The 15,262-nt window shown below is 37.4% G+C and overlaps 2 protein-coding genes across 7 annotated transcripts in view; one reads left to right on the forward strand and one right to left on the reverse strand.

The window, feature by feature from the left end:
* Positions 1 to 15,262, reverse strand: part of LOC106135331 (synapse-associated protein of 47 kDa) — a 71,425-nt gene that overhangs the window by 28,856 nt on the left and 27,307 nt on the right. The gene's annotated exons all lie outside the window — the stretch shown is intronic.
* On the forward strand, positions 1,654 to 2,392 carry LOC132902953 (uncharacterized). The gene has a single exon (XM_060950028.1). The coding sequence runs from the start codon at positions 1,751 to 1,753 to the stop codon at positions 2,177 to 2,179; it is 429 nt and encodes a 142-aa protein (XP_060806011.1). The 5' UTR covers positions 1,654 to 1,750; the 3' UTR covers positions 2,180 to 2,392.

Raw genomic sequence — 15,262 nt, forward strand, 5'->3', positions numbered from 1 at the left:
GAAATAGAATATTTAGGATACATAATTTGTAACAATGAAGTAAGACCATCCAAAGAGAAAATAAAAGCTGTTGCAAATTTCAAAAAGCCCACTAATATCAAAGCCGTTCAATCGTTTCTTGGTTTAACTGGATATTTCAGAAAGTTTGTTCAGAATTATTCTCTAATAGCTAAACCTATGACAGATCTGTTAAAGAAAGGAGTTGTTTTTAATTTTGACGAAATATGTGAACAAGCCTTTATAAGATTAAAAGATATACTTACCAATTCGCCGGTTCTCCGAATTTATAATCCTGCTTTATACACAGAAGTACACACCGATGCAAGTGCAGATGGTTACGGAGCTGTTCTATTACAAAAAAATCCGATTGATGATCAGTTACACCCAGTGCATTTTATGAGTAAAAAGACTACTCCCGCTGAGAAGAAGTATCATAGTTATTATTTAGAAATTTTGGCTATTGTTGAAGCAATAAAGAAATTTAGAGTATACTTACAAGGGATACACTTCAAAATTGTAACCGATTGTTCTGCATTAACGATGACACTACAAAAGAAAGACTTACCTCCACGAGTTGCACGATGGGCCTTATTGCTCGAAGAATACGACTATGAGATAGAACACCGATCTGCATCACGAATGAAACACGCAGATGCGCTGAGCAGATATCCTGTCTGTTTAGTTCTTTCTGAAACTACAGCAAGGATAAAGAAAGCACAAAACGAAGACGAACATGTAAGATTGATTAAGAAGATTTTAGAGACAGAAGATTACAAAGATTATGTTGTTCAGAATGAAATATTGTATAAGTGGAAAGACGGAAATAAAATAATTGTTATACCTAAAAAGATGCAATGGGAGATCATTAGGAAGAAATAAATAATAAATAAATATATACGGGACAAATTACACTGATTGAGTTAGCCTCGAAGTAAGTTCGAAACTTGTGTTACGAGATACTAACTCAACGATACTATATTTTATAATAAATACTTATATAGATAAACATCCAAGACCCAGGACAATCAGAAAAAGTTCTTTTCTCATCATGCCTTGACCGGGATTCGAACCCGGGACCTCCGGTGTCACAGACAAGCGTACTACCGCTGAGCCACAGAGGCCGTCAAAGAAGAAGAATCACGAGAAAGGTCATTTCGGAATAGTAAAGACTGAGGAACTTATTGAAAGAGAATATTATATAGAGAATTTAAGAGAAAAGATTAAGAAAATTGTTGATAATTGCGTTGAGTGCATAATTGTATCTCATAAAAAGGGCAAAAAAGAAGGTTTGCTTAATCCGATTGATAAGGGTAGTGTCCCATTGTCGACCTATCACATAGATCACTTAGGACCCCTTACATCAACAAATAAAAGTTACAAGTACATACTTACAGTAGTTGACGCGTTTACCAAATTTACTTGGATTTATCCTGTGAAGACTTTAACAACAGAAGAGACTATTAACAAACTGACTTTACAACAACAAGTTTTTGGGTCACCCGAACGTATAATAACAGACCGAAACGCTGCATTCACTTCAAATGATTTTAAAGAGTATTGTAAGAATGAGAACATTACACATTATTTAATAACGACTGGTCAGCCAAGAGGAAACGGACAAGTAGAGAGGGTACATCAGATAATTTTAAACGTACTTGCTAAACTAAGCGCCGATGATCCTACGAAATGGTACCGTCGTGTATCAAATGTACAGCGTTGTTTGAACGGAACTTATCAACGTAGCATTGGAATGACGCCGTTTGAATTGATGTTCGGAGTAAAGATGAGAGATAAAGATGATGGAATATTAAAATTGATTGAAGAAGAAATTATTCAAGAAGTAAACGACAAGAGGCAAGAATTAAGGGAGAAAGCTAAAGAGTCTATAAGGAAAATACAAGAAGAGAATGTGAAGTACTACAATCGGAAGAGAAAAGAGGCTTTTTCTTATGATATTGGAGATTTAGTAGCGATCAAGAAGACACAGTTCTCGCAAGGGAGTAAACTGTACCCTAAGTTTCTAGGACCCTACGAAGTCACCGAAAAGAAACGTAACGACAGATACGTACTAAATAAAATAGGAACGGCGGAAGGCCCTATTAAGACAACTAGTTCTGCAGATTACATGAAGCCTTGGGTCTCCTCGGAAGATAGTATTTCATCTGGGACAGATGAATAGTCAGGACGGCCGTGTGGGTTGTGAACGTTTTTTATTTAAATTGTTTCGTTATTTTAAGTTATTGTTAGGACTGGCACTTTTTATTTTAGAAGAGTAAATTGATGTAAAATGTCAAAGAAAAAGGATTAGACATTGAAGTTTGGAAGATGAAAAAACCTATTAAAGAAACTGAAGGAAATATTTGTTTTACTATATCCAACTGAGTAATCCCACATATATTATTTACCTATTCTTATAAAATTACGACTTTAATGGTAGTAATCTTTTATTTACTTACAGAAAATACATAGCACATACTTCGTGGCAGTAAAATTAAATAAAATCTTTTTACTTCGTTAAAATTCTTAGAAACATTCTCTATTCTATTCTATTGTTAAGAAATAACATAGAAGGAAAAGTAAAAAAAAAGCATAGGTAATCTACAACATCGTAGATCGTAGCAAGAAGAAAGATTTAGTCTCTGCCTACCCCTCCGGGAAAAAGGCGTGATTTTATGTATGTATGTATGTTTATGTTATAACATGTATTATTATGAATAACGACCATATTTCAAACTGTTAGGTATATATTATAGAAAACAATAGGGAATGAATAGTAACAAGTAAGGAACAATACTAAGGAACAGTATAATGAATACATCAAAAGCTGAACGTGTAATTATTACCCTCTACTCACGTTCCGAGAACAACGTTGCAGTACAGTCACCAGCACATCAACGTGTACGAATTCACTGCAAGTTCGCCTATTTTACCACGTCACAGATTTCCGTGTGCGGTACCTTGATATGAGGTTGACGGTACCCAGTATTTCCTAGTATCTGACGCTTTGTGCAGTTTCTTGAAAATTTCTACCATCGAAAATGTATTGCATACAACTCTTACGGGATAGACAGAACCAATAGCCTCAAAAGGCTTGATGGCCACGTCGTCTAACTCAGTTATTGACGAACGAGCTAAGCGAGAGAGTTTTACAAATTAACTTGGAGCGAAAACATTCTTTTGTATGTATATTTGTAAAGCGAAAACTCTGGAACCGGTGGTCTGATTTCAATGAAACTTAAAAGCTATGTAGGATCTGTCAATAGAATTTTTGAGTACGTGAGGCAACAAAATCGGTTCAGCAGTTTCGGTGTTATTATGATTTAGGTCACTTTATTGGCTATAAGCCGATTGCCGATAAAAAGAAGCTCAACTTTTAAACCCATTTCCTTGAACGACTACAAAAAAAGATCATGACCCGACCGGTTATCAAACCCGGGACATTGTGACTTAGAAACAACAACATTACCACGTGGAAAATTGTAATTAATTTCCACATTCTTTGAACTATGTCGACAATTACTTTCTTAGTATACCTACGTCGTATATTGCAATTTCCTGTAAATTTATAATATTGAAGTTGTATCATTTCAAGGAAATGGCAATTGTAAGTTAAATTAACTAGTAGTTCTGCGAATAGTGAACTTCACACAACGGAACTTGAAGAATTATTAATCCATTTAATTAAGTGCCGTGTGGTTTCCGGCACCAATATAAGAAAGAATACCACTCCATCTCAATTTCCGTAGATGTCGTAAGAGGAGACTAAAGGATAGGCTTTAAAACTTGGGATTCATATTTTACGCGATGGGCTAGCAACCTGTCACTATTTGAATCTCAATTCTATCTTAAAGCCAAACAGCTGAACGGGGTCCTGAACCTGTCAGTTCTTTCTTCAGGTCTGTTGGCCCTATCTACCCCGCAAGGGATATAGACGTGACTATATGTATGTAACTAAATACGGGTAAGGATACCCTGCAAAGGCTACGGAGGTCAGACGGGAGTCGCTTCGTGTAAAAACATGACTCACCCAATCCAGGATCTATGGTCAAGAGCTTACCCCGGGCTCCTCTCCAGATTGGTGAGGATGCAACCGGGACTAAAGCCAGGAAGAAGAAGACATATAATAAAATAGTAACTGACCTGAAATGTCTGCACTTGAAAGCTAGACTAACAGAAGCTAAAAATATGATCTTTAGAATTTCTGTCTGTCCGTCCGTCTGTCTGTCTGTATGTTTGTACTAGCAAAACGCTATAACTATTGCTCCGATTGAATGCTGTATTTTCAAATGAAACATATAGGCTACTTTTTATCCCGGAGACCCCGCGGGAATGATTCCACGTGGACCAAGTCGCGGACGGCCTCTAGTAAAAATATTAAATGAATGCACAGCACATGCGGATTTTATTTTCATCGTGCATGTCATTTATAGCAAAATATGTTACAAAACCTCATGAATTCATAACATTCTTATTACGTTACAACTTGGCTGTGAAATAATTCAACATGCCGCGTGGGGTCGCCGGTTCAAAGACCCGTTAAGGCTTGCTATAAAGCTGATAAGAGAGTCTAAACGGAAACACTTCTTTTTAGCGGAATTTCGGTTAATTTAATTTATTATTACCGGCACTTTAGAATAGGACCACTACGCATACGAATGTTGTAAAATGCGACTAAGGGATAGACTTATAAACTTGTAATTCTTCTTTCAGGCGACGGGCTAGCAATCTGTCTATTTGAATCTCAATTCTATCATTAAGGCAAACAGCTGAACGTGGCCTATCTGTATTTTCAAGGCGGTCGGCTCTGTCCACCCCGCAAGGGGTATAGACGTGATTATATGTATGTAGTTTATTTATTTCTATTAATTTTATGGTGTGGGTTAAATTACCTATTAGCATTTACAAAAGGTGGCAAACTACAAAGTGAGAGCCCGACTTAAGATGTCATCACTAATTGGCGAGACAGAGGGGGTCACGGCGGAGCCCTAAGTAACTACGAGGGAGTTTTGACAAAGTTTCGAAGTGAAATTAGACTGTTAGTAAGTTGAGACGGCCTCTGTGGCGCAGCGGTAGTGCGCTTGTCTGTGACACCGCAGGTCCCGGGTTCGAATCCCGGCCAGGGCATGATGAGAAACGAACTCTGATTGTCCTGAGTCTTGCATGTTTATCTTTATAAGTATTTATTATAAATATAGTATCGTTGAGTTAGTATCTCGTAACACAAGATTCGAACTTACTTCGAGGCTAACTCAATCTGTGTAATTTGTCCCGTATATATTATTATTATATTGATTTTAAACTTTCGCGTTACATTTTAATACATACATACGTATAGTTACTTCTATATTCTTTGCCGGGTCCACAAAGCTAATAGTCTTGAAAAGGCTAAAAGGTCACGTTCAGCTAGTATAGACTAGTGATAAAATTAAATAAAATTAAATCCTTGTTCATTTTATTCCTTGAATATGGTTACAATATACGTCTTAATTATTTGAAATAAGGTTAGTAATATCCAGCCTCTTTTCAAAGACACTGAAATAATTCGGTTTCTATCAAAAAATATCCTCAGTACGAATTTCATAAAAGTATATTAAGTTGTTCATTAAATCAACAAAATGAAGACATTTTCTGATAAAAAAAGTTGATTGCGTCCTAGCCGCTACGCCGTAGAGGGGATAAACTTGCTACGTCATAAAGGCGTAGCTGTGCTACGGCGTAGACACTTCACGCGTCCTATATGCGTAGCACTGCTATAAGCTTACAAAATCTAACATTTCGTATTTCTATGGCCGCTATATTGGTACATACATACATACAAAAAATATATGCAGTTTTTTATAAGTACATTCCTTGTTCCACGAACTAAACCAACGATATTAATCCATCGTCCCTCTATATTCTCGGTCTGTATGTATGTATGCGGTAAACTCGGAAAGTTGTGGACTGTTTTTGTTTCTATTGGAATAGTTGGAAATAGGGTTTTCTGAAGAAGGTTTTTATCTATAAATGCTACTCGTACGAAGCCGGGGCGGGTCGCTAGTATACTTATAAATAAGATTTCATGTTTTTTCAAAACTCGCAATAACTTGCTAAACAAAGAAAATCTTTCGTCCCATTCGCACCCTCGTGTTTACAGACCACTCGATATCTCCTTATTGGATGGCCCTCGGATTGCCATTATCCGGGAAATCCATCATACTTGGCAATTTTCCATCTCCCTCCCTCCCTATACTCAAGTATGCTGTCTCTTTTTGTCGCCATTTTCAACGTTATTCACACTCTCTATCACAATAATGTAGTGAATTAAGTTAAGTTCATGTTGAATCAATAACTAGATATTAAAATTTACGTACATATGGTCAAAATTGTAGGGTAGACAGAGCCAACTCTTCAAATAGTGAACCAGACATTGAAATAGTGACAAATTGCAACCCGTCATTATTTGAATCTCAATTCTATCATTAAGCCAAACAGCTGAACGTGGCCTATCAGTCTTTTCAAGACTGTTGGCTCTGTCTACCCCGTAAGGGATAAAGACGTGATCATATGTATGTATGTATGTATGCTACCCTGCAAGAGGATTCCCAAGTTTATACGCCTAACCCTTACTCGGCTTTTACGATATTCACGTGAAAGATGTGTATGCGAAAGATATATTCTATTCTTAACTGTCGAAAACCACACGACATAAATTGATAAGTCTTTGAAATAAGAACGAGTAAAGTCAACTAACGCTGATTAGTGCCAGTAGCTACTCGCACTAAGCCGCGACCACTCGTACAGTGTGAACTAACTGTGTCACTAAGCTCACAAATGACAAAAGGCACATAAGCCGTGATGATAGAGAGATACCACCATTACCAAGATGAATGTGTATTGTTCACACGCTTCAGGTTCACATACAGACAGATAGTAGAAGTTTAAATGGGTAATTTGCCACAGATATACTAAAACTAAATAAAAATCGTAATTCTTTCATTATTTTGATAAAAACATAGTACCATTTACTGCCGCGTGGTTCTTCGCACCAATAGAAAAAAGAATAGAACAATTCCATCTCATAGATGGATCCCATGGATGTCGTAAAAAGTGACTCAGGGATAGGCTTATAAACTTAGGATTCTTCTTTCAGGCGAGGGGCTAGCAACTTGTCACTATTAAATCTGAATTATTTAGCCAAGCTGAGCGTGACCACCAGCCTTTTCAAGACTATTTGCTCTGTCTACCCCGCAAGGGATATAGACGTGAATATACGAATAAATTAATAAATTTCCACGAGATTAGACCCCGGAGCGCAGCTAGTACTTACATACGGTCACAAAACATGACTTCTTCTATCGCAATCGGATAAAAAAGGAAAAACATTCACCGTCAGTAAAAAGAAACAGATAAAAATAAATCAATTACGTACGACCATAAACGTTGTTACTTTTACAATTTGCAAGTTCCTGCGATGAATATTACTTACCTGAAACAAATGAACATAAACATAAGAACATATGTATAATAAACATACATACATACACACGCAGACATAGGCCAACAATCTTCAAAAATACTGAATGGCCACGTTCAGTCAGCTGTATGGCTTAATGATAGAATTTAGATTCAAATGGTGTCAGGTTACTAGCCTATCCCTTAGTCGCCTTTTACGACATCTATGGGATCCATCCATGAGATGGAATTGGCTAGCCCATCGCCTAAAAAAGAATCCCCCGTTTAGAAGCATATCCCTTAGTCGTCTTTTACGACATCCATTGGAAAGATATGGAGTGTTTTAAATTGCAAAATGACGGAAACCACACGGCAGAATTAGGGATACGGCACTTATTAGAATAGGTGATCACTATTGATCCATTGGGATACCCGCAATACAGGACTAATCTCCGAAACGATGAGATATTAAATAAATATTTGTTACTCCAATGTATTGGTAAGCTCTGTTATTAGGCAACAAAATCAATTAATATATGTATATGTACTAGCTGTGCCCGCGACTTCGTCCGCGTGGAATAGTTATTATGGACATCATTGAAGCCCTCAAGGATGAATAATTTTGCCCGCGTTTTTTTTACATTTTCCATTATACATATCTTACCTCGATAAATGGTCTATTCAACGCAAAAAAAAAATTCTATTCGAACCAGTAGTTCCTGAGATTAGCGCGCTCAAACATACAAACAAACTCTTCAGCTTTATAATATTAGTATAGATAAGATACCACGTGGCCAAGACCTCGTTGCCCATTGAATCCCTGAATCCCTACTGATCCCGTCTGAGAGCCGCAATATAGAATTAATCCCCGAAACGGTAAGATATTGAATATTGGAACCGCTTTTAAAGGTGGTTCAGACATTTTGTTTTATGTGGAGATTTCATCTTGTTTGTATCGCTATAAATTATTTTGTATGCTTTGTTTCTTAATTTTATAGACAGACTAGAGACCGCCCGCGACTTGATCCGCATGGAAACCCAATCAATCCCGCGGGAACTCCGGGATAAAAAGTAGCCTATATGTTATTCTGGGTCTTCAGCTACCTACATACCAAATTTCATCGTAATCGGTTCAGTAATTTTTTCCGTGAAAGAGTAACAAACATCCATACTGACATCCTGACATACTCACAAACTTTCGCATTAATAATATTAGTACGATATTGCATCAAAGTTTGGGTCTTATAAAGGGTGTTGCAGTTCTTTGTTAATAATTACAACAAAAAAGTAAATTACATAACACATTATATTAAAACCGAGCTATAAAGCAGACTAATATATAAACGCATGTATGTGCCGTGTCGTAGCACCAATATATAAAATCATCTCTTTCCCATGGATGTCGAAAAGGTGACTAAAGTATATGTTTATGAACTTGCAATTCTTCTTTTAGACTATGGGATAGCAACCTGTCACTATATAAAGTTCAATTCAACATCTAACGGCCTATCCGTCTTTCAAGACTGCTCGGACGTCTCTTGTCAACCCCGCAAGGGATATAGACGTGATTATATGAAAGAATCGAATAATAAAGAACATAAAAACAATATCCCAGACATTCATTCACAATTCATCAGACGTCAGACATACAGACGCAAAAATAACTTCCAGCGAAGCGTTCCTTAAATAAATAACAGCGACGTACTCATCGAATATTAAAGCTGGAAGCCGGTCTTAAACATTCGCCTCTGTGTCTTAAAAATACACGACGACCCTTAACACCGCAGACGTTTATCGAGTCGAATACTCGTAAACTCAGCAGTAACAGTTACGTAACAGTGAAAATATACGAAATGACACGTGGTAAAGTTGACTGACAAATCAGAGGAGTGCCGCGCCGAACGGCTATCAAATTAAAATTAAAACTCGCGCTGTGATTGGCCGGCTGCCGAGTGGTGGGGGGGAGGGCATGACGCGCGCCGCCGCGATCAATACGCGCCGTCTTACGTAACTAGACGCCATGCTGCCTTCGGGACACCCTGTACTATGTAAGCACAGTGCGGCTATTGCACGTGCAAACTCCGTATTATGATCGCGAATTTTTATTGCGTTGTTAAAAGTGTTCATGTTTATTATAGGCCAAAAAAACTTAGAAAGAAAATACAACGTGCTTTATCGTTTAATAAAGATAAGAATATATCTCATACAGTTCCTTATCCTGTTCACAGTTCAAACATAAATAAGATGATGCCTTTTTCCTGGAGGGGTAGACAGAGACTACATCTTACCACTTGCCACGATCACTGCATAATTCTTTCGCTTCATCCACATTCATAACTCACTTCATGCAAGGTTTCGGGTACTTATAACCTGACCCTTTGCCAGGACGTCCTTAATTTGATCAAGATACGTTCGTCTAAGCCTTTCCAACTCCGACCTTTCCCTCCACACTCTCCCTGTATATCTGCTTAGTCAACCTGCTTTCATTGATCCTCTCCACATGACCAAACATCTTAACATACCCTTTTTTATTCCTGTTACTACATCTTCTGTCACATTACAGTTCATCCTAATATGATATTAGTTTAAATTTCAGTTTTTTAATCACATTAATCCATGATTTCTGAAGCACACAGAGCTTTGACTTATAGAAGAAAGTATTTATGTATATTCTAAACTCACCCCGATTTACAAAAACATGCAAATGACTATGACATTGTCGAAATCCCTTTTCGGCCTAAAAGCCTACAGTAATGGGGTTCTCTTGACCCCGTACCCCATTTTTTAAGCCAAAGCGTCCCATTTGGTCCCTCGCCTTGGACCACGCAAGCAAATGTATTCACAAATGCAAACAATTTGTCATTTTTCACCCTAAAAGATTTGCGAAGAGTTGAAATGATGACTAGCTTTTAACATACATAATGTAACACTACCTAATTGCTTGTGACTTTGCCCACGCTTATTATTGCAAACAATTAAAAATAAACTACATACATACATACATAAAATCACGCCTCTTTCCCGGAGGGGTAGGCAGAGACTACCTCTTTCCACTTGCCACGATCTCTGCATACTTCTTTCGCTTCGTCCACATTCATAACTCTCTTCATACAAGCTCGGCGGTTTCGGGTACTTTTGACCTGACCCTTTACCAGGACGTCCTTAATTTGATCAAGATACGTTCGTCTAGGTCTTCCCACTCCGACCTTTCCCTCCACACTCTCCTTGTATATCTGCTTAGTCAACCTGCTTTCATTCATCCTCTCCACATGACCGAACCATCTTAACATACCCTTTTCTATTCCTGTAACTACATCTTCTTTCACATCACAACATTCCCTTATCACGCTGTTCCTTATCCTGTCACTCAATTTCACACCCATCATACTCCTTAACGCTCTCATTTCCACTGCATTTATTCTGCTTTCATGCTTCTTTTGCCATACCCAACTTTCACTCCCATACATTAATGTCGGGACCAACACGCCCCTGTGCACAGCCAGTCGAGCCTTTTTGGATAGTTTCTGACTGCTCATAAAGGCATGCAAAGCTCCATTCACCATGTTCCCCGCGTTCACTCTCCTTTCAATATCACTATCATACTTGCCATCTGATGTAAACTTTGATCCTAGATATACAAACTCTTTCACTTGATCCACTTTTTCTCCTCCAATCAAAATATTACATGCTGTCATTTCTTTCTCCATTTCAAAAACCAGTGTTTTAGTTTTACTTACGTTCACTTTCATTCCTTTCTCTTTTAAAGCTTCATGCATACAGTTTACCATCTCCTGTAACTCCTCCGCTGATGACGCCAGTATAACCTGATCGTCGGCATAGAGCAGACATTTGACGAGAACTAAAAATAAACTAATTACGAATAAAATATATTTATTTATCATTATTCTTAATTAATTCGTTATTTTTGAAACATTGTACACATAAAAGATTATTTTTTTTGTGCCAAAAGAGACAGCTGCGTTTTGACCACGTTAAAAAAATATTTGAACAATACGTAGACATTCCTTGACTTCAAATATGTAGAACCACATTCGAATTCACAAAATTAATTGTAACATTATATAATAATTGCCATGTGGTTTCCGGCACCAATAGAAAAAGGAATAGGACCATCTCTTTCCCATGAATGTCGTTAAAGGCGACTAAGGGATAGGCTTATATACTTGGGATTCCACTTTTAGGCGATGGACTAGCAACCTGTCACTATTTAAATCTCAATTCTATCATTAAGCCAAACATCTGAACTGTGGTCTGTCAGTCTTTTTATGACTGTTGGCTCTGTTCACCCCGCAAGGGATATAGACATGATTATAAGTTATGTTATATTATATAATTGAGTTATAACAAAACTTCTAAACAAATAAGTTCCGACAAATGGGCCCAATGTATTTGATAACTCGTACACGTAGCGGAACAAACTAGACGGAAGTTTTAACGACACAAGTTGATCTGATGATGTAGGTAATTATTTGTTTGTATGTTTTGGGAGTATTGAAACAAAGAAAATATATTTATTTACATACCTACATATATACATATAATCACGTCTATATCCCTTACGAGGTAGACAGGGCCGACAATCTTGAAAAGAATGAAAGGCCACGTTAAGCTGCATGGTTTATGATGGGACCGAGAATTAAATAGTGACATGTTCGTATCGTAAGTTGATTAGCCTTACCCTTAGTCGCCTTTTGCGACATCAATGGGAAATATATGAAGTCGACTATTTTAAAGTCCCGAAAACCACAAGGCACCGATTGTTATCGATTTATACATTCTAAAATACATACATACATATTGTCACGTCTATATCCCTTGCTGGGTAGACAGAGCCAACAGTCTTGAAAAGATTGAATGGCCACGTTCAGCTATTTGGCTTTATGATAGAATTGAGATTCAAATAGTGACAGGTTGCTAGCCCATCGCCTAAAAAAAGAATCCCAATTGTGTAAGCCTATCCCTTAGTCGCCTTTTACGACATCCATGGGAAAGAGATGGAGTGGTCCTATTATTTTTTCATTGGTGCCGGGAACCACACGGCACTCTAAAATCACGTTTATATTACAGTGCTTCTCAATCACCATCTTGTTTTTACCTCACCTAAAACGTCTAAAATAGCATATCAAAATATCCAACATTTTCCAAACTAAAATCTACCTTAACTCCAAAAGAAAAAGAGTAAAAGTACATTACTAAGAACATTACATACGTTACAAAGAACAACATTTTACAAACTAAAATCGATCTTACCCCCATAGGAATAAGAGATAAAGTTCGTTACCATGAATATTGTGATCTGTATGCGTCTAAAGATTTCAGGTAAGATATTGAGGCGGTGGAAAATCAAATCTGCATGAACGAGTGACGGTTGATTACCCAGGAGTCCCGGGGAACCAGTACAATTTACATCGGGATAAGGTTCTATTGATAACTTTTAAGCCGCAGCTACACTCGCGTGAATTTTCGTCTTTTATGTCTATAGTGTGATGTGATCTCTGCCTACCCCTCCGGGAAAGAGGTGATTTTATGTATGTATGTATGTAAAAATATCGTAACAAACAGTTGACGAATTCTGATATTCGAAATGGAAAAAAAAACAAAACATTTTCTACAACGATCCGCAACTGAAAATGTCGAACTACTTCGTATGCCTGTGGCGCAAAAAAACTATCGTTGTTTCGCTTTTTATTATGACGTGAAACGGAACAGCGATAGTTTTTCGCGCGATAAACTATTCTACTATACAGATACTACAGGGGCTTAGTTACGGTCCTACACCCAACCCTTTTTATCATCTTTTTCCGATTTCAAATTCCAGGAAGTTCCGTTAAAAACATTACCCTTCTCATGCAATTGCGTAAAAACATTTTCTTAATCAACAACTGTTATATCCATTTTCCTGGTACAATGAACGTAATCCGAGACGAATCATCGAAATGAGGACATCAATTCTCGTTATCTGCCTACCCCATCTTTCCCCTTTCTTTTGTCTTGAAATAAAGAGGTCGTTCCTGAATATTGAATTACGGAAATTTGGATCAGGGAAGTCTATAAGTTAATAATGTACGGTAAGAGTCATTGACCTTTGGAAGCTGAACATCTATTTGATTTTTATCCTAGACGATAGGCTAGCAGCCTGACCAAAATCCGAATTTAAATTCAAACATAAAGACATACAGCTGAACGAGTAATTTCAATCTTTTCGTGATAAATGTTACATACATAAAACAACAAAAAGTACATTCATAGACATAAGCCACGTTCGGCTTATTGTCTTAATGATATAATTGAAATTCAAATAGTGAAACATTGCTAGCCCATCGCCTGCATCCAAGAAGTTTATAAGTCTATCCCTCAGTTTAGTACTTTTACGACATCCATGTGAAACATCCAAGAATCCCAAAGTTATAAGCCTATCCCTTAGTCACTTACGACATCCATATGAAAGAGATGGAGTGGTCCTATTATATTTCTATTGAAGCCGGTAACCACTAGGTACAACAAAAAATAATAAACCTTTCTTCGTCTAACTGTGAATAAATAACTTCAGTTACCATAGAGCTATACGAATATACATCAAAAGGTCGGCAAAACCACAATAAATTCTCCTAACTACCCGTCAGATTACCGGCGAAAAATAAACCCTGTCGTCTCGTATACCCGGCTTTTTTCATCCGGATTGTATAAAAAAAAATGGCCAAGTGCGAGTCGGGCCCGTGGCACGATTGGTTCCGTACAATCCGTATTCACATACATACATATAATCACGTCTATATCCCTTGCGGGGTAGACAGAGCCAACAGTCTTGTAAAGACTGATAGGCCACGTTCAGCTATTTGGCTTTAAGATAGAATTGAGATTCAAATAGTGACAGGTTGCAAGCCCATCGCCTAAAAGAGGAATCCCAAGTTTATAAGCCTATCCCTTAGTCGCCTTTAACGACATCCGCGGGAAAGAGATGGAGTGGTCCTATTCTTTTTTGTAATGGTGCCGGGAACCACACGGCACCGTATTCACATTATTGAAAATATTATTTTATGTGAATATTTTTAATAATGTTTTAAGCGTCTACCTGTTGCCATTGTCATTATTAATTTCGAAAAAAAAAAGAGGCAAAGAGGCATGTTGTATGGAAAATCCTTTAAATATTTATAAAACTTTAGTTTTTACTTAATTTTCTTGTTACGACAAAAGAAATACCATAAGTAAGATAATACGTACCTAAAAACCATCTATGAAAATTTCAACTGTCCAACTATTACGGTTCATGACATGTCATTTTGACAGTAATGAAGGCGCTAAATTCGTCGCTATCCTACGTGGCGTTAAATTTGCTGCTTTTTGTAGATAGTGCTAATTTCATCACTTATTTGTAGATGGCGTTCAATTCTTCGCTTTTGTTTTCATTGTACCGGCAACAGAATCTGTGAACATTTCAACTGTCCAGCTGTCACGGTTCATGACATGTCATTCAGACAGTCATTTAGGAGCTAAATTCGTCGCTTTTTCTACGGTGACGTTTAATTCACTGCTTTTATTTTATATTGTACCGACAACATAAATACACTCACAAATCTGTGACAATTACAACTGCCTAGCTATCACGTAATCATGACATCTCGAGGCAGCTAGACTCTTAGCTAGATGTAACCATGCCGTACCCCTGGTGACAGTCAGAGAGACAAAGTCTCAGTAATAGGAACCCGTTTTTACCCTTAGGATACGGAACCCTAAGAACACCCCGAATAGAGCCTTTATTTCTTCGCAAGTTATATTCGCTTTCAAATTACTTTTCGACTTGTTGTTT

This window comes from Amyelois transitella, chromosome 20 (genome assembly GCF_032362555.1).
Source record: "Amyelois transitella isolate CPQ chromosome 20, ilAmyTran1.1, whole genome shotgun sequence".
Lineage (NCBI taxonomy): Eukaryota > Metazoa > Arthropoda > Insecta > Lepidoptera > Pyralidae > Amyelois > Amyelois transitella.

What these genes read in the sequence shown, in the direction of transcription:
- LOC132902953 (XM_060950028.1), top strand. Translation starts at nt 1,751, where the DNA reads ATGACGCCGTTTGAATTGATGTTCGGAGTAAAGATGAGAGATAAAGAT.